At 39.7% G+C, this 20,513-nt stretch overlaps 1 protein-coding gene across 4 annotated transcripts in view; it reads left to right on the plus strand.

Moving 5' to 3' along the window:
- pkp4 (plakophilin 4) overlaps positions 1-20,513 on the plus strand; it is a 128,513-nt gene that overhangs the window by 76,228 nt on the left and 31,772 nt on the right. For all 4 annotated transcript variants that reach the window (XM_059342613.1, XM_059342614.1, XM_059342615.1 and 1 more), the window contains exons 8-9: positions 12,511-12,681; positions 17,359-17,569. In XM_059342613.1, the coding sequence (XP_059198596.1) occupies positions 12,511-12,681; positions 17,359-17,569 (382 nt within the window). The remainder of the gene's footprint in view (positions 1-12,510; positions 12,682-17,358; positions 17,570-20,513) is intronic.

Consider the following 20,513-nt stretch of genomic DNA (forward strand, 5'->3'; position numbering starts at 1 on the left):
ATTAATAAAACCAGGGTTCGTACGGGTGCTTGAAATCCTTGAAAATGCTTATATTTTAATGTTGTATTTTCAAGGTTTGAAAAATGTTTGGATTTTGGATAAAGTGCTTGAAAATGCTTGAAATTCTTACTGTATTTCTTGTGCAATCTGACTATAGATAATCACATGTTCAATGAAAAAAATACTAAATTGAATATTGAGATTAGCAAACTGTACTTTTGGTTGTTAAAAGTGTAAAACCATCGCTGTCAGTATGGTTGAGTGAAATTACCCCTTTTAGCATGTAAGTACTCATCTAAAACATGCAGCTTACAACCGTTGTAAGGTCCTTGAAAAGTGCTTGAAAATGGACATTGAAAGTCCTTGAAAAGTGCTTGAATTTGACCACTGAAAAAGTGTATGAACCTTGTAAAACATACACAAGGTACAAAAGGCTTTAACATAGTCAGATTTTATAGAACTATAATTCAAGCCATTAACCCTCTGAAGCCTGAGCAGTTCAGGGTGTTTGTTTTTTTAACATTAATCATAAACTGTGGTCTCATTTTTTAACAACAATGTAAAAGTTCTAGAAGTGAAGCAACGAGTTGAATTTCTTTGATAATGTATTGTACAAAAATTGTAAAATTGAAATCTATCTATATAATATTTTTCCGAGTTCCCACAAGCTTTACCAGTACTGGAAAAAATAGGGTCATGTTTTACATACTGAACAATTTACAGGTTTTCACAGGTTTTAACAGGTCTTTGCTTCTCCTCTCTGTTCTGTGTTAACGGCCCACAGTTCAGTCAAAGTTTCACTTAATTTTCCTCACAAGACTGTGACTCAGCCGACTTATTTATTGTTTCCTAGTTGCAATAAGTAGTGTAATTTAATTTTATTGAAATTTTTTTCCAGGATCTGGTAAGTGCAAATGGTTGAATTCTGCAGAATAAAACTAATTTGATTAGATATTAATAATTTAAGTTAAGATTTTAAACCTTTTAGACCTGTCCTTGTAGCATTCGTCGCATTATTTGTTCAAAATCTGACAAAAATATCTGATTTTACAGTTTGTTAGATGCTTTCAAACCTGCCAGCTGGTTGTTGTGGGGTTCAGAGGGTTAAAGTAAGACGTTATCATTAGTCAAAGTATGTCTTACTTAAAAAAAAGAAAACATAGCTATAATGAAACATAATTAACACCTTTTAAAACTGTTCTATTCTGTGTTTCCCAGCATGTCAAACTTCAACTTTGTCACATAATTGCTTCTCATAAAAATGTCTTGAGCAGAGGATTTGCAGTGCGGGCTGTAAATATTTGGACAGTGATACATTTTTAGTTGGCTTGTTGTTGGCTCTGTGCTCAGCATCCGGAATCTGAAAATAAACAGTGACTGTGAGGTCAGCAGTTATCGTGGCCTTTAGCCAAAACATAGTTCCTGCAACAAGACAAATATTAGCTCAAAGAGTAAAATAGACAAGGTTAGTTGCCCCGTCAACAGGGAAACCAAGTCTAGTAGTCCTAATAATGCAGCCTAATCAGCTAACGTGTTTTTCTTTCATTACAGTTTGCAGGAAGATTTTCAATTAATTTGAGCTTTGGAAAACAGAGAAGACAGGTCATGTTTATCAAGAATACTTAATAATGTAAAGTGTTTTTATGCAAAGGTCAGTTTTAATTTGCAGTTTTAAATAAGTGAAAATCAATTTAATTTTACACCTATGTAGTTAGAGAAGATAGAAGAAAACACATAATGGAGTCCTGTCTGAATTCATTATTTTCTTGAGTGCATAATCACAGTTATATTGTCGGCACTAACCAAGGACAAAGTGAGGTGGCTGTTTAACTGCGTGTGTTTGTGTGTGCATGTGATTCAACCAGGACAATAATAATTGGACAACCAGCCTGTCCAAAGTAGCATCTTTTTACGACAATATTTTTTAGTTTTAAATCTGCTCATTTTCTCCCCACATCCAAAGGAAGAGGCCGGTCTCTACTGATTCATTCTCAGCTCTCACTATTTTCCGCATCTCCTGTAGATAAGAATGAAAACCACAGTTATAACAGCAAAAAAAGAAATGCAAGTGAGGGCATTCAGATTCCACCATAAAGAGCAAAGAGCATTTTTGTTTTTCTCCAAAAGGTTATAAAAAAAAATGCACTCGTTCAGCGAGTCACTGTATTATGGTTCCAAGTTTAATGGAGTGTTTTCTGCTTGACTTCCTGCTGCCTGGGGATCTCCTCAGATGCCCTGGTTGATGATGACGTTCAAGGTGAACATTTTATTGTTGTTGTGTGACATCAGTCTCCCATCATCCTCAGTGTTGTGTGTTTGCATGTAGGTGTAGCATGTACACGTGTCGTTTTGTTCTCAGTTTATTAATCATCTCCAACCTTTTGCCATTTTTACTAGGGATGCACGATATTGGATTTTTTTGCCGATATCCGATGTGCCAATTTTTTGCAACTCATATAGCCGATTACCGATACCGATATTTTTCCCCACATAACTAATTGCAGAGATCTTCATCTCTCTTCTGTAGTGGAATTAGCATACAGTATTATGGTGCATACTCTTATCACATTTGTTATGTAATATTCATTCCTTGTGCAAAATAAGAAAAATACTTAATGCTTAAAACTGCATACTTATTTTTGACAATTGATTTCAAATAAAATACAAAAAGATACATCATACTTACATACATACATCAATAACAATACTCACAATCAGGGCAAATTTGGCCAATTTCACAATTGACATAAAAGTAAACATGTGCTTAAGGTGCAACAGAGAGGTGGTGTGCAAACAATAAAAAATTCCTAACATAAAAAAAAAAATTCCTAACATATGATATGACAGACATAGGCACCGATGTGCATTTAATCAAGTAAGCAGCACCACGTTATTTAATCGGTTTATTATATTGGCGGATATCGGCGTGTTGGCCGATGTCCAATAGTTCATTTTTAAGCCAATACTGGCCGATAACGTGCTGATAATATCGTGCATCCCTAATTTTTTACCGTGTTTACTGTCGTGTTATCGGCTGTTATATCTCATGTTACAATGTGGTTCAACTGCAGCATCTTTACAGCAGAGCAGAGATGGCCGTCAGCGCGCCCCCAGTTTAGAGAAGCAGGCAGTGGCAGCAAAATCATAAATGTTGGGTTTTCGTCAGCAGTAACTGAACATGACTAGAGCTGAAAGAGAACGTGGAAAAAAACAGTAAAGTAAAGCTGATTTTTGAAAGCACAAAAAGTCAACCTGGGAGGGAAGTTCAATTCCAAACCACAGGGATTCAGTTAGAAGCTACAAAAATACAGAGAGCTGAACACACAGAGACTTTAAAAAACATATTTTTCTCTCTGGTCTCCTGCACAGACATGAGTTTTGCGATTTTGCATTTAGTTTGCAAGACGCACTTGTTTCAGGGCTTGGTGGAGGCCTAGGCCTCCAACTTGGACACAACCTGTTATAACTCGTGTTTGAACTGGTAATGGAAACATGAATTACCGTCGGATGGTTTAACCACTTACCATCTTACCTTTTTTTTGAGAATTGGTTGTTTTGGGCAGTGGATGTTTAGGGGGAGATAGCAGGTCAACAATAAATGCCATATAGAAGTGGTGAACATCATCTATAAAAAGGTTAAAAACAATGTGGTTTTTGCCTTAAACTGCATGTTATCAGCATTAGGCAGTAGGCATGTATGTAAAGAGGAGACTTGTGGGAACATGGAGAGTCTACTTTCATTGAGATAGCATGACATCAGAGGTCACATGACCGCTTTGAAAATCAGCAAAATAGTCTAATTTGGACTTTTTTCAACAACTTCCTGAGATGATATCCTGACATCCTGGGTCTATAGATTCCTTAGATCTTTTAGTTTCATTTAATATCAGTATATCCAGTATATTCCTAAAATTGAGCCCGCTACACCCTCCGGAAGAAAATAAATGGCAGAAATTGCAAGATTCTGGACACCTGAACATTAAGTGGAACACACCACAACCAAACGTGCCGATGAAAAACATGCATTTATCTCTTAAATTGGCTGGTACTTTGTTCAGACAGTGGCAGAGGGTTGTAGTCTCCACCAGCCTGTGTTGGCACGTTACAGATATCAATCTGCTCTTAATTAGACTTCAGAACTCCTAACTATCTTTAGATCACAGAGGTATAGTGTGACCTGTCTTTCACAAGATTTCCTCATCTTATTTTCTAACCCCGCTGTCAGACTTTCATTTTCGAAGGTGTTTGCAGGTTCCTGTAAGTAGGCAGTTATGTTACACGGCTCTGAGTGATGATGTCTCAAGCAGACACAAATGGGTTTTCACTGTCTGTCCTCTGAGCCAACTGAGACACCATCCTAGTTCTGCTCTCTCTCTCTGTCTCTGATGGAGCATCCCTCCCATGCCCTCCTTCTGTTTTCCTCACCCACCCGCCCCCCTTACTGTCTCCTTTTCTCTCACATTCACCACAGTGGAGCCTTTTGATGAGCCATAGAAAAAGAAAATAGGATGATCAGGCTCAATTGTAAGCATTTGGCAAACGCCATCCGACAGCCTCACTTTGATTCTGTCGCTTCTGGTGTTTTTCTGTCACTATGTATCAAGATGTTTTGCCTCCTTTCCTCACCTCTCCCTCGCCAAGTTACACTATAAGGGTGTTTCCAATATCCGGAATAAGGCGGGTCTCACTTTCCGAAACGCCCCTAATTTAACATACGAGCCGTCCTGAGCGGTCTTCTGACGGGTCTTTTTTTGTCCCTGTTGAAGAGCAGGGCCGTTTTTCTCCCCTGAAAAAAGCCTGGTTGCTGATTTGATAGAGTAATACAGATAGAGTAAGTACGAGTTGAAGCTACAGAGTCCTCCTGCAGCAGTCTCTCCCAGCTGCAGTCACAGAGCCGGAGGGGATGTTAACCCCTTAGCGTCCAGTCTGCAAATTGAACAGTTAGCTCTGTAGCAGTACAGTGTGTATGTGCTGCTGCTGCTGCTGCAGGAGGTGTTCACTTAGCGATCTCTGTTTGTTTACAACAAGCACCCGACACTCTGTGCACAGTTAGTGATGCCGGCTAATTCACGTTCACGATGTTTATGATCAGCGGAGACGCTGTGCATAATTAGCCATGCTGCTTTGTTTATGCACAGTTATCGACGGTGGCCACAGTTGCATTTCCCGTGTTTATTCTGTCGCGTATGTGATCACGGGTCATGGTTGAAACTGTCGCTAAGCGATTACGGGACGGTCGAAAACCAGACGTCACCTCCAGAGTCTCATAAATCCCTCTGGGGGCCTATTTGTAATGGAGACACGCAGAGTGAGCGGACATTTGAGAGGGCGTGGCCTGAGACTTTCCCGGTAGCCACTCTTCCCCCTAAAGGAAACACGGCTATTATGTGGTTTCCTTTGAATTCTTTTCAACAGATTTGTATCCCTTTTCTTGTATTTTTTTTGCTCTTTTCTTTCTCTCTTACCTCCTTTTTTTTCACCACCCACCTGGCTCCCCTCCCTCCAGTGTCATTGGCAGGAAGTCATACCTTCCCTCTGCTGCTGAAAAATGGAAAATGAAGACAAATTGTCCCTAATAATGTGCCCATTACGCTTGATTTCAGAGTGTGGCAAAGAAAGAGCGAGGGGAAAAGGCATATCTGCGCGTGCGCGCGCGTGTGTTGTCAGCCTGACAGCCAAGCAGCCACCGTGCTAGTTTTATGCACAGTGCACTTTATTTTACAGCCATTCTCACTTTAAAACTATAGAGATTTTTTTTCAGTTGATCATTCCCGTTCTCTTGTTTGTGTGCAAAGGGGTTTTGTAAATTATTTTCGTTGAGGAATGCAGTCAGCTGCATCCATTTAAGTGTTTGTTTCTTCAGAGCGAGCACGCGCCAAGCCCGCCACCGCCCTTCATCTAGCCTCTGCCAAGTGCAATCTGTTAAAGCCACGGTGAGAGGGCTGAGGGGGAGAATTAAATGACTATAACGCACCAGGAATGTGGGCCATTCATCCTCAATAGACAGCAGTATGTTATTTCTCCCTGACAATTTGCAGATGCTTTTTTGAAGTGACTGCAGCCCTTCTACCAGGGGAGCAGAATAAAGCAGGCAGACGGATTAGTCTCCTCTAAGGTTGTTTGAATGTTGCTACTTTCAGGAGTCGGGCTGCTGAGTGGGAGAGATATGCATGAAGGCTCCTGTGCCTGCTAGATTCTGTCCCTGTCACTCGGTCACAGCCGGGCTTTTGCACGGGATGAGAACTCTCTGGTGGTCCTAGACGGCCTCATTAACCCTCTTTTCATTTTGGCCCTTTCTTTTCCTCCTCCCTCGTATATTCTCTCCAGCTTTCTTCTCCGGTGCTCCCGCCTTTTCCTTCTGTCTTCCCACTACCTCCTCTCTCCTCATATCCTCAGCCCCTTTAAACCTTTGAACAAGAGAAGCTGAACTGATTTCCTGCCAAGCTGCTGCTAGTGGCTATTGTGTGCACTGCCACAGAGTGAAAGGCTTCCTGGGCTATTGAGTGTGCCACTACGGCACACAGCAGCAGCAGCATTATTCAGTGTGACTGCCTATCCTGCACAGCAACATGCCTGCCATTTGAGAGTACTTGTTTATATGCAATTCATAGTTTTTCATAGTAAAAACGTTTAACCCATTGTGCCGCAAATATTGGTATTGAATAGAATCCGCTGATGAATCTGACATTATGAATCTAAAGTATATTTTGCAGGGTTAGTGTTTCATTTAAGCCACAAGAGAGGACACTAAAAGCTAATAGATATTCACCCTGGAGTGCCTAAAACCCTCTAAGCTGCTCTGAAAGCATTGCATTAAGTGGCTCGTTGATTTTATGAAACTGTGTTGAAACATAATTTCTGTTGAATGGCTAATTTAGACAAAATAATGCAAAATTAAATATTGTTTTTCCCCCCCGAGTAATTCTTTAACAATGGAGAAATAACCTGGTAACAGGTGAGGAGTGAGACTGATGTTCAGCCCAGGAGCTAAACACAACAGAGTAGTGTTGGAGGTCTGCCGGGGGTGGTGGGCTGTTGGACAAAGGCAAGATTTTTCTACACAATACCAAAGAATTGGAAATCAACTAAAAAGTATTCTGGAAAAAATGTAACCTGGCCTTCACAGCTTTCTTTATAAATGCTCTCATTTATTAGATACAGTGTGAGAGCTAAACACACAGTCAGCGATACAATAATAAATGAGAGAAAACTTGATTTACAATCCTCCAGAGCCGTTTATTGGGCGCTATGAATGTCTATCATAAGCATCTGTACGTAGCACTTAGCCAATCGTATCAGTTATACCAGATAATGTATGTAGAGAGACAGAAATTCAAGGAAGCATCGAGCAAGAAGACCACTGATGTTTACATAGCCAGACTAGCCCATCTCTACTTTGGGACTAAAATGCTCAATTCTGCTTCTGCAACATTTTTCTGCAGCATGTTCTGGCTCTGGCTGCTCTGTAGTTTCAGCTCACAGTCTACTGGGTTTGTGTGTGTGTCTGTGAGAGAGTGTTGCTTGCTGCTTTGCTTCTCCAGTTCTCTCTTTCTGCAAGATTATTTATTTTTACGCCTTATTTCCCCCTCATGTTATTCAGCCACACACATCCACAGATTTTATGGGCAATAGAAGAGCTGCTGCGGGTCTCTGGGCGGCTCCTCTGTCCCCCGACTCGTAGCAAGATCACCGGCGTTACAGCAGTGAGCGGTAGCGGGGCTAGTTGGTAGATTAGGCTTTGGCCAAATCCTGTCGGAAGCAAGGCTAAAACATCCTTTTTGGTGGTGACACAGGAGTGTAAAGTCAAACGTTGTTCTTCTTTTAAAATAAACTTTGGCTCTAAACTATCTAGAATACTGTCTACAGCTAGATCCAATGAGAGTTTTGCGTCTGCTGCAGCCATGTTGGATCCGTGAGAAAAGTACAAAACTACAAGCTTCCGTCTGTCCAATAGTACGCATCATCGTCTTGCCGTCCCTCCCTGTTCTGTGATTGGATCCCTAAAACAGGGCTAAGAAACGGCCATGGACACCGGACCCTTTCGCAGTTCAAAATGAAATCGAGCGTGCAAGGCAGTATGGGTATACCCAGGCTAATAAATCATATGAAATCATGAAACAAGAAGATCTAAAGAATCCATAGGCAGGATATTGTGTGGGGAAGTTGTCGAAATAACACTGCAAAGTAAGACTTTTTTATGTTTCATTCAAAAAAAATTCAGAGCAGTGATGCTAAAAGTTGAGGAAAGTTTAATAAAATGCTGCAGTTGTTGTCGTCCATGCATGTTTGATCTCAGTTCAGTTCAGTTTGACTGAATACTTTGTTGGTCAGTCTGTGGGTTTGAAAGGAATACTGCCAAACTTGAACAGGGCACCCACTTTTCAAACTTCATGCATTAATATTTAAAAAAAAACCGATTAGGTTCGGCTGTCTATCACCTTGTCATAGCCTGTATATAATCTGGACTGCAACCATCTTTTTAATAAACATTAAGCATTAATCTACTTAATTCATTCTCTTATGCATTTGTCATGCAGCTAGAGGTTAGCAGGGTCTTTGAAAGCTCTCCGCAGAGCTCAGCTTCTTAACTGCTCGCCGCTTCAGAGGTCAGCCTCAGTCTGGCTCGCTATCTACATCTAAAATCTTCACTCGCCGTGTCCCCACAGGCCCTCCGCTCCCACTGGAGGCAAAACAGTCTTATTTATTAATTTCCGCCATCTCAAACTGTGACAAGAATCCTTCATTTAGCTGGTTCTGCATGGAGGAGTTGGTGTTCAGCAGCAGTCTCATGCAGTTGGAGAGGACCCAAGTGACGTTTGGAGGCCCATGAAATGTGCAATGAGCAGTTAGTTGCCAGCTGTACGCTGCTCCACTGGGCTTCACAGTGTAGTGAGCTCCACTGATGTGAGATTTAACACAAACACAGAAAACAAAGACGTGCAGATTAAAGAAAAGCAAACCTGAGATCTCTTTATATCCACATTTTTATCTGCTTTTTCATTACACCTGTGCCTTCAGTTTCTCTCTTCAAATGAGTATACTCCGTAACAGATTCATCTCTAGAACTTTACCGTTATTATACCCTTTGTCACAGCAACACATTCACCCCGAGTTTAATTTAATGAGGGGAGTGATTAGCTGAATCATGTTGTAATTGTGGTCCATTTTGAGACATTAGACTTTCATTATTTTGATGTTGCAACTTTACAGCCCATCATCCATCTCCCACAAAACAATATTTGAGTTGATGGGTGCTTTTCAGCCTGTTACAAAAGACAGAACCATTAGATTCAAATTAGTTTTAATCACAACATTATTTTACTTATTGCAGTTTAGTTTGATTGTGAATATCTCCCAGTTAAGCCTAATGGGGAGGGTGTAGAGCAACAGCATTGTTCTTCTCTGGGAGGGTGGAGCACTTTAGACTATTGGGAAAGGTCAGAACTAACATGAGTGGTGTTTTCATAACTTTTAGGTGTGACATAATAACTTTAAAAAACTGCAGAAATGTTAGGAACTGCCACATCTGAAGATAAGATAACAGATATAACTATTTATCCCGCAGTGGGAGAATTTAGTTGACAGCAGCTCAAGATACAGACACATAAACAGCTGCATGTCAATAAATTAGAATATCATAAAAAAAAGTTAATTTATTTTAATCAATTCAAGAAATGGAAATAACACATTATATTGATCCATTACACACAGAATGAAACATTTCATGTCTTAATTTATTTAATTTCTTGTAATTATAATGATTATGGCTTACATTAAATGAAGGCTTAAAATTCAGTGTCTCAAAAAAAAATTTAATATTACAAAAGACCAATTTTAAAAAGTATGTTTAATATGTAAATGTTGGCCTCTGAAAAGTATGTCCATCTATATGACTCAATACTTGGTTGGGGCTGTTTGACTGGAAATGTTCTTTTCCATCATATTCTAATTTATTGAGATGCACCTGTAGAAGACAGAATAAGAATATAAAAAATAAGACATATACATACAATATATACACATTATATACATACATTTCTGCTATTTGGCATTCATTATTAATATATATTTTGTGTTTGTTTGTTTCCCTGAGAGTACTTTGCATTTTACAGATATTGCACATTAGAGATAATATATTTTAGCATATTAAATAAGTTAAATAGGTTGTTGCATGAAGTAGAATGAACATCAATGAATAAATATATTTAAATATATGCAGAGATATACACAGTACAGTATAAGTGGTATATGACATATGTAATATAGGAAAAAAAATACAGAAGGCCTAATGTGGTTGGAAGAAGAGCAAAGATTAAAAAAATATTAGAGCATTGTTTTCTTTAATTTCTTGTTCATTTTAATGCCTGGTACAACTAAAAGAACATTTGTTTGGACAAAGATAATGATAACAACAAAAACAGCTCATTAGAGTTTAATTTAAGAGCTGATATCTAGACATTTTCCATGGTTTCCTTCATAATAACCAAAATAATTATCAAGAAATGTACCTTTAGTTGTACCAGGCATTAAAATGAACAAGACATTGAATGAAACAAGGGTGGTCTAATAATTTTCCCATGACTGTATGTATGTATATGGGGTTTTTTAAGGTTCATAGGGGAGTGAAGGTGATGGGTGAGGTGTCTCATGGTCGTGGGTGTCTATATATGGACTGACTCAGCGCTGCAGCTGTTGCCTCATTCCACTGTTATCGTTTCACATCTGGACTGAATGTGAGTCAGACAGGACTTGCAGCCTCACGCTGCCCCCACAGCCTGTTGTTAAACTGACTAAGTGTAATGGAGTCTTAATAGGAGCACTCACCTGTGTGTTTCTTTTGTTCACCCTTGTACGGTTAACTTGTTGCTGATTACAGAAGCCGTGTCCCATATCGCACATTTGCTAACATCTGCTCCTGCCATGCTCTGATTGGTTCACATTCTTCTTGGTCCAACACCGGCGGCTCTTGTTGGCCTTCATCGCTGGCTGCGTTTACCCATTTCGTGCAGTGCAGTAGTTACAATTTGCTTCCACCTATTATTCTTCACCAGAACAAAGGCTGCTGGCAGACACAACAATGCAAAACACAGTGGTAGCAGTTCTTTATCAGACACATTCTCAGTCTGTGTATCAAGGCTGATTATTTTTCTTCTGTTGTTAGCTGTTTATCCTTTTTTATCCTTTTTTAAATTAGACTGTTGCACTTTTAACCTGTAGCACTTTGAAGTTTCCTTTAATTGAAAGTGCACAATAAAATGTATTATTATTATAATTATTATGATTATTATCATTAAGACAGTTTAATTATTAATTAACAATGGCAATGGTTGGCTAGTTCTTCCTCTTTATACAATGTCTTAGTACAAATACAGAGGGAGCACCATTTGTTAAATTCTGAGCTGACACAGTTTAAAATTGGAATTTGGCTGATAGAATATGCAGATACCAATGGGGTTTTTGTTGTTGTTGTTTATGTTTTGTTTTGTTTTTTAGTTATATATTCCTGCTTTTGTGTCAAGAAAAGTCATTCAGCACACATTAATGAAACAACTTTTAATATAACTGTTTTGGGTTTTTTTAAATAACTTTCTTTCAAATCCCTTTAACCTTCTTAACATGTACCTAACTCAATAAGTTCAGTACAAAAATGGTCTATTATTTTATGAAACATAAATTAAATATAATTAAATGTAAAAAATGATTACAAAATTACCTAAAATCTGCCACCAAATAAGTATCTGCCATGAACGTGTTTCATCTTATTTGCAGATCATATGGATGGCAGTCAATGCAAATATCCACCAATACCATTTTTTTAATTCTACCTTCCTGTTCATTTGTAATTTGTCTCTTATATATATACATTATTACATCATATCACTACAAATATAATTAAAACATTTTTAATAACTTTTTCCCGACCCGTTTCCATTTATTTTCGTCCCGTGTAGAAATGAACTAGCACACCAGAAAGTTTCTCTCGAGGTCACAGCGAGCGTCACGTCTGCTTTTATTTTTGTCACTGTTGCATTATTGTTGTATGGTAATGCAGAGCAGACTTGGCATATCAGTGAACCGCATTACCATGCAACAATGACATTAACTTTGACAACAATTAAAGGAGACATGTCGTTTACTGTGATTGATTACCTAAATCAAGCGAATATGAAGTCTCCAAGACTGATATTCAAACCACAACAGACTGAATGGGAGTCAATGGCTTCCTAGAAAGTGGTGGGTTTAAATCACCTCCTCTCTTGTTTTTCTATTCTTTTCATCTCCTCTGCACTATGTTTTAGACATTTAACTGATGCCGTTTCAAGAACCAATCACAGTAAATAAGCTGAAAGTCATCCAGTGTCTTCCTCAATGACACTTTGACAGGACACATGGGAGCTGAGTGGCAGAGTGCCCGAACCTTTGACACTTTGCTTATGAAACTGTCTGTGTAATCACTACTCTATTCTGCTGCTAACCACTTATCCACTAACCACTCTCCTTCATCTCCAGGAATGCGCAGCTCATACGCCAGTCAACACAGCCAGCTGGGCCAGGACTTGAGGTCGGCCATGTCCCCAGACCGCCACATTGCACCAATCTACGAGGATCGGACGTTCCAGGGCCCGTTGTACCGCAGCCCCAGCCACACCCAGCAGGGCACCCTCTACAGGAGCACCTCAGGTCGGTCCCACATTGTTTTCATTGTCAAGTAACTTACAACCAACCTTGTGTCTTCTCTTCATTGCCTCTTATCTAAAGGGCACCACAGGAATGAGTTCTTAACCCATAAGAACGCAGACCTAGTTATCTTTAAAGGAAAATTATAGGGGATATCCCAGAGACCAAGTGGTTTTTAAAAAAACCCTAAATGTCAAAGATCTGTGATGTGACATATATACGTTACATTGGGCGTTTATGGTATTTATGTTTGAAATATTTCTTATCTTAAAATAAAAAACTAGACACATTTTCTGCTTACAGAGACACAAATTTACATTTTTCTTTGCATCTCATTTATCTCAAAAGTGCTATTTAACAACAAATTATTTTTCAGTTTTGTTTTAAGTAACAAAATTATAATAAATCAATAATAAATAAAAACAAATAACCAATTGCCTTTTTTTTGCATCCCCATAACATATATCAAAATTGTGACTTTCATTTGTTCTGGAAATATGGTCAGAACAAGTTAAATGCAATACAGGACACCCTATTAACTGAATAGAATTGTTAAATGGGTTTAAACTTAGCCTGGTAACAAAAAAAATAAGCTTTTTGAAATTAGCTCCTTTTTTCACATTTCAGTTTCCAGTCACAGCCACATTTTGGAGAAGTCACTTAATGTTAAAGTCACATGACCACCTCACCAGGGTGTTGAGTATGTGTCGCTTAGGGATTTAATGAGTTAAGGTGAAGCTGAAAGCTGAATATGGGAGATTCTAGAAGATTTAAAGTGTTTGTTACACAGGTGTCACCATGGGATCTTATGGGTTAAACTCGGAAGTAAGTTAGCATCTTAGCGCCCCGGGGTCTATCCACTAGAACTCAATGAGGATTTTGAACTGGTTTGTGGTTGAAGATGCCTGAAATAAAGTCTGTGGTTAACACAAGCTTAAGAGATGTTCAAGTTTTATTTGTACGACATAAAATAAGTTAGTTAATACCCCTAACTGTAAAGTTTTTATGTGTTCTTAAAAAGGTGGTTGCTAGCAAGTGGCTAAATGAGACCACAGTGGTTGTCTGGGACATTAAACGTCATCATGCCGGAAACAGTCAGGAACTCTCTCACTAGTCCCCCTCACAGCCTCTAGTTGTGTTTTTCAGTGCTCTTGCAAACTCTTGTAGATTGAAGATTTGGTTAATGAGCTATTTATTAGGCTATGGTTTTGCTAGCATGTCAAACCGCTGGTTAGCTTGTCTAAGACTGTCTGAAACTCTTGTGGCGTAGAAGTCATGTGATCGTGGAGTAGGTCGCTATAGCATAACATTAGCTGTTTACTTCTGTCATAAAAGTGGTGTTCATTTGTGAAGATTGTCCTGCTAGAAAAACACTTCCACAGTAATCACAATGATCCAAAATCTAGTGCAAAAATCCCATAGGCGAATTCTCAATAGGACCCCATGGTACCAAAATAAGTAATTTGCTCTCTACTGGCTATCACCTAGGCCTGATGTCACACTGCAGATAAGACAGGACTCCTGCTATTGTTCTGTGAATCTGATCTGCAAAGTTGTTGAAGTGAATGCTACCTCGGCCTGGTACCAATCTGCAACCCGGGGGCCGTGCTTCAAGGATTGTTGTGCCATCACTTGTGGTGCAGGTTTTTTTGTGTGTGTGTGTTAATGATGCAGCAGGCAAAATCACTTGAATAAAGCATGACTCCCTGATAAAGGTTTGATGCGTAAACTAAAGTTCTACCATGGCTGTGCCATGACAGTAAAGGCATTTGAGTTGCTTAATAAGATACAGCCTTGGAGTTCTCTTGCGATTGTGTGTATCCTTCAGGCGGCAACCTCCGGGTCTGAGCAGGAAGGCAAACCAGGAAGTGCCTTAAGCTGCATTCTACCAAAACTTCCTGTAGCGGGTGGAAGTTTGGCTGCAGAAAGATTTCTGTCCTTTCATTTCAATGCAAAATGAGAAAACTTCTCACTTGATTTATTACCTCACTATGGTCTCAATCGCTAGTAAAAAATCTTTTTCAAGACAATTTGATGTCAATAGTTCTAATGATGGCCCCATTTAGAAGAAAATAGAAGATAAAGAATCATATGATTTGGGGCGGGGCTACCTTTGATTGACAGGTCACTAACAAGGCGAGCCGTCATCAGGAGAGAAGCAGAACAATGCGTATCCACGGCAACGTGTCAATAAAGTTATATATAATGTCATATAGATATAAAAAAGGACGTTTAGCGGGTTGGTCTCATAACTTTGACCCTTTCACTGTATTTTCACCATGTTTTGTTCAGTAAAAATGTCTTGTTCAGCGTTTGGTTGGACTAACAGACACTCCAAGGAGTCGCTGTTCATTTTTCTGAGGTCAGTAACATACATTTTGTTTTTGTTTTTTGCTAGCCAAAATGAACATCCCAGTAAATACCCTTAGAAAAATCCACCTGTTCTTTCCTCTATTTGATTTTCCACCCTACATATTACCCGGGGCATTCTCAGCTGATCACCATTGCACCGCCACGCTATTATAAAAATGTTTGTTTGTGCAGGATATTACATATTGACGATTCTCTCCGACCATCAGTGGTCTGCAGTGTTTTAAATCAGCTTCTAACCTTGACTGTGGTGGTAGCAAAAAAGCACCAGATACAGCCAAAACTTTTTGTTTATGAAAATCAGAAAAAAGAGTGTTTTTAGCTGAGTTGTGCCTTACCATGCAGTGGAATTGCGGCATTATTTTCCTTTTTTTTGCTCCTGCTGTCTGTACTGTCATGCAGGTCTAGATAAGCATTTTTCTCTCATAACATTTACCCTTCAAACAGACCCATCTTCAAAGCACTTTGCTGTTGTTATCTAGTACAGATGTTCCCTCAGCCTTCATATTTCCACTTGATCCGCAGCCCCTTGACTCTGCTGTTTTGTCTTCCTTGGGGAACGCCATTTCTCTGTCCATCTGCCCTTTAGCTCTGCTGCTACCTGCGTCGAGTTTTTCTCCCTTGCTTTTTTCTTTCGCTCTCTATTTTTCTTTCACTCTGTCACCCTCTCATTCCCTGCCTCTCGTCTGTCCCTCCCTCCACTGTCAGCAGAAAGGGTGAGACATGAGTTAATAGGCAGGTACTGATATGTCATCCTGCCACAAAGGAGTCCATTACCCGTGTGTCACACTGAGAATGAGAAGAAGGATAGAGGGGCCAGGGGACAGCTTGGTTACCCACATCCACAGCCTGCTCTCTCCCAGCTCTCCTGATGTTGTTGATTCCCGTCTCATCATCCCTCCCGCCTCGGATACACATGCTTAGTTTGCACCGACACACACACACTCCATTCAGCCCTCTCCTTGGCACACAGGAGATCTGCTTAGACAGATAAGTTCACTAATAAATGCTATTGATGCTGCGAAGAAGCCCCCAGACGAGCATCTATAATGTGTTTATTCCAGCTATATTGAGAAAAGGCAAGTGGGGCGGAGCTGCAGAAGCTGTTCAGTATAGAGTCTTTGTAAGAGCTCCCTCATTAGAAAAATCCAATTTGATCCCAGAGTTTTCTTTGTTATGTTGTGAAATGAAATTTCAATGGGCCATTTTTCCCACACATTCTATGGCTCTTTTTTTTTTTTTTGGAAGCCTGTGCTCTGTACTTTCTTGTGCAAATGGGAGCAGGATTTTATGTTAAGTAGAAATATTGATCCCCGGCTGAAAAGATGAGAAATCCAAAAGAACTGTGGTGAAATTGCGAAGCTACTGTGTTGTTTAGAATTTGTCCTCCAGTGTCTTTGGCTCTGTTTTGGGAGATAACCATATTGCAGGGAAGTGCTGCTGCCCAACATAGAAGTGCACTGATGTGAGAAATTGTGTTTTTGGAGCAGCCCCACAAGTTGACGTCTTGGTTCCTGGTGGGAGGGAGTACGAGCGCGCACATGCCCAGTCCTGTTGGCACGGTGATAGCGATCTGACCAGCGCAGCAGTCACGCTGCCACACGTCACGTGGTTCAGCTGAGAAGGAGGGCTAAATCCAACCAGCTTGTTTATGCAGTTCTGTGTTTGTGACCCATTGTGTTTAAAAAAACTAGGTCATAATATCACTCGGAGCGAATGGAAAGGAGCAAAACGACTGAAGCGAGATGCTGTCATGCTGAATATTGGATCTTATCTACAAGGATGAGTTCTCTGCATGTTTGTGATGCTTCCGCTTTACTAGTTCATCTCTGACTGGTTTTGGAGCCGGTCATGGTTTACCGTTTCCTCTCTGCTGCGTTTGGCAAAGTTAGCCTAAGAACACAGTGGCGCAAAGGAGCGAGAAGGCGGTCAGGAGAGGATTTATGGATCACGGAGCAGGTTGTCCTCTTTGAACACCAGAAGGATCCCTCTGGTTAAACACAATCTTGTAAAAACAAAACAACATTCAAACGGCCCCTTGAAGAAGAAGACTTCTGCTCCGTGGAGCCATGGGAGCTGTGTTTTATCCTCGTCATTAATTGGTTCCAGATTTTAGAATTTGCTGAGTCTGACGGAACGGGCCGCATGTTTGTGTTTTCGGCTTAAGTGGTATGCTACCGGTGTGCAAAGCTCAGAGTTTAACTGAAAAGGTTTGCTAATCTCTCACTGACACGGATTCATCAGCTCGCGTTCACGTGTTGGTTTTTCTCTGAACTTTCTGTCTGAAACTTTTTTTTTTTTGGCCCTCAGGTGTGGGGAGCCTCCAGCGGACTCCCAGCCAGCGCAGTACCATGATCTACCAAAGAAACAACTATGCTCTTAACACTGCAGCCACCTACGCTGATCCGTACCGCTCGGCACAGTACCGACCCTCTGATCCCAACTACGCTCGACAGGCTGTTGTCGTGGACGACGGTGCCACCCGCTCGCCCTCCATAGACAGCATCCAGAAGGACCCCAGGTAAGAGAAATGTTTATAAACTACCAGATCTACAGGTACATCTCAAAAAATTAGAATATCATGAAAAAGTTCAATATCTTTAATCAATAATTTCAGAAAGTGAAACTCATACATTATATAGATTCATTACACATAGAGTGAAATATTTCAAGCCTGTTTTTCTTGTAATTTTGATGATTCTGGCTTAGAGATAATGAAAACACAAAAGTGACTCAGAAAATTAGAATATTGATGGTCAGTGTAATGTGCTGGTCCTGGGTCAGTGGTGGTTTGGGGCCATGTCCTCTGCTGCTGTTGGTCCACTGTGTTTTCTGAAGTCCACAGTCAACATAGCAGCCATCTAGCAGGACATTTTAGAGTCTTCATGCTTCCACAAGCTCTTTGGAGATGCTGCTTTCATTTTCCAGCAGGACTTGGCACCTGCCCACACTGGCAAAGGTACCAAAAGCTGCTTCAATGACCATGGTGTTACTGGGCTGGACTGGCCAGCAAACTGGGCTGACCTCAACCCCATAGGAGTCTATGGGCTGTTGTTAACCTATTTAAGCCGGAAAAGCATTACTATTAAAACCGGGGGCGCCGTTCCGTTATTCTACCATTAAAGCCGGGAAAGTGGATACGTCGTTTTGTAGTATTTGTAGTTTTTTCCACCTATTTTCGGTCTCTTGGCCAATGAAATGCATCAGAATACATGTGGGAGTGTCGCAATGCAACATGGGACTTTTCCAGAACTTTGAAATCATGGTGGAAGACGACTATAGCAGAGGGAGCTCAGATATAACAGCTATAAGCTCTCAAATACTTTTTGAGTTTAATTTCTATCTGCTTCAGAGGCTGAAAAATCTATTATTTAGTAGAAGCGTTGACACTTCTGTTGAATTTCCAGAAAAACTTCAGGTTTTAGGGGGTTATTTTAAAATCGCCCAGAGGTTTTACAGGCATTTTTGCCAGGCGATTATGGCCTAAATGGGTTAAGGGGAAGGTGAGAGACACCAGATGAGCTGAAGGCTGCTATAAAAGCAACATGGTGCTGTAGGCTGATCTCCTCCATGCCACCAAGTATTAATGCAGTAATTCATGCAAAAGGAGCCCAAAAATAGAAATGAAGATACTTTTCAGAAGCATTGCATTTGTGTTTTTAAAATATCCTTTTTTTATTGATCTTATGTAATATTCTAATTTTCTGAGACACTGAGTTTTGTGTTTTCATTATCTCTAAGCCAGAATCATCACAATTACAAGAAATACAGGCTTGAAATATTTCACTCTATGTGTAATAAATCTATATAGTATATGAGTTTCACTTTCTGAAATAATTGACAAAAAATATTGAACTTTTTCACAATATTCAATTTTTTTTAGATCTACCTGTAGTCAGTGGTTAGTAGCCAGCGTAATGTAGCAGGAAACAGTGATCCAAAAGGGACTACTTATGCTTACAAGGCATCCCTGTTCTGCTGGGTCAACACCGGTGTCCTCTTACTATTTAAACAGCGAGCCCCCTGGGTAGTCGCATGCAGCTCCAGCTTTTAAGCTGGCTCTTCTATGCCTGGCCTCTTAACAATAGACTCTCACATACGCTAAAAGTGCTGCGTCTGCTCTCGCCGTACAGACGTGTGTGAGCACAGAGAGCGGGTTGACCTCTGCAGTAAACCCCTGACCTCGCACATTGGGAGCTTTGTTTACACTCGTGTATGTTGCTGTAGTGTAACTACTTCAAGAGAAGGAGCCAAGGGGCCCGGTCCATTCAGCAGTGGTGGGATGTAACTGAGTACATTTACTCAAGTACTGTACTCAAGTAAACTCACAAAGTCAGAACTAAGTTTTGGGTGTAAAATTATGGAATGGACTAAATGATGAACTAAAGATGTGTAATTCTATGTTAGTAAACAAGACTTTAAAGTCCAAAATTGTTAGTTAAGAAGACTTTAAAGTCTAAAATTATCAAGGGTTACAATGAAATTTTTGAGGTACTTGTACTTTACTTGAGTATTTCCATTTTATGATACTTTATACTTCTACTTCATGACATTTTGAGGCAAATATTGGACTTTTTACTGCACTACATTTAGCTGACAGCTTTAATTACTTTTCAGTTCCAGATTTAACCTAAAAAATCTAATAATATATTTAGACTTTATATCTGAGTGGGTTCATTCTGCATAAAGAGTACTTTTACTTTTGATACTTAAAGTACATTTTGATCATGATACTTTTGTAATTTTACTTAAGTACGTTTTTTCAATGCAGGACTTTTACTAATGGAGTAATTTCACAGTGTGGTATTAGTACATTGACAGTACTTCTTCCACCTCTGCCATTCAGGAAGAGCTGCAGAATACAATTTCCTCCTGGAATATTTAACAGAGTCTCCATCCAGGGAAATTTACTGATGTGTTTTTTAGCTTTTTGCTGGGATGTAATTAAGAGAAAAGCAGTTTGACCAGCCTGGGGTCATGCTGCATATAATTCATGCTCAGCGAGGCAATAGCATGCAAGGTTCTTTGAATTTCTTTCTTTGAATGTTGTAATTCAAAGGTTTGAAAAGTGATTGGATTGGAATAAAGGGCTTGAAAAGAATGTTGTCACAAAATATAATTATGGCTGTTTATAGAAGAGTTTCAGCTAATTTAATTAATAATTTAATAGAATGAAGAAACAGGGGTCATACAGTGTAAAAAGTTTGGAAAGTGCTTAATTTTAACAGTTATGTTTTCAAGGTTAAAACAAATGTTTTTAACATGATTTGGTGTTTCATCTACACAATCAGGAACCCTTTTTAAGCCCCATCATGTGTGTAGAAAAGAAAAGAAAAAAGAAACATGCCAGAATAGTATTAGAAAGTATTTTTTTAATTCACTTTAGAGTGCAAAAAATAGTTCCTAAGTACATTTGAAGAGCAGTCAAGAGAAGATGCATTCCTCACTTTATTCTTTAGTGTGCT

This window comes from Centropristis striata, chromosome 10 (assembly GCF_030273125.1).
Source record: "Centropristis striata isolate RG_2023a ecotype Rhode Island chromosome 10, C.striata_1.0, whole genome shotgun sequence".
NCBI lineage: Eukaryota > Metazoa > Chordata > Actinopteri > Perciformes > Serranidae > Centropristis > Centropristis striata.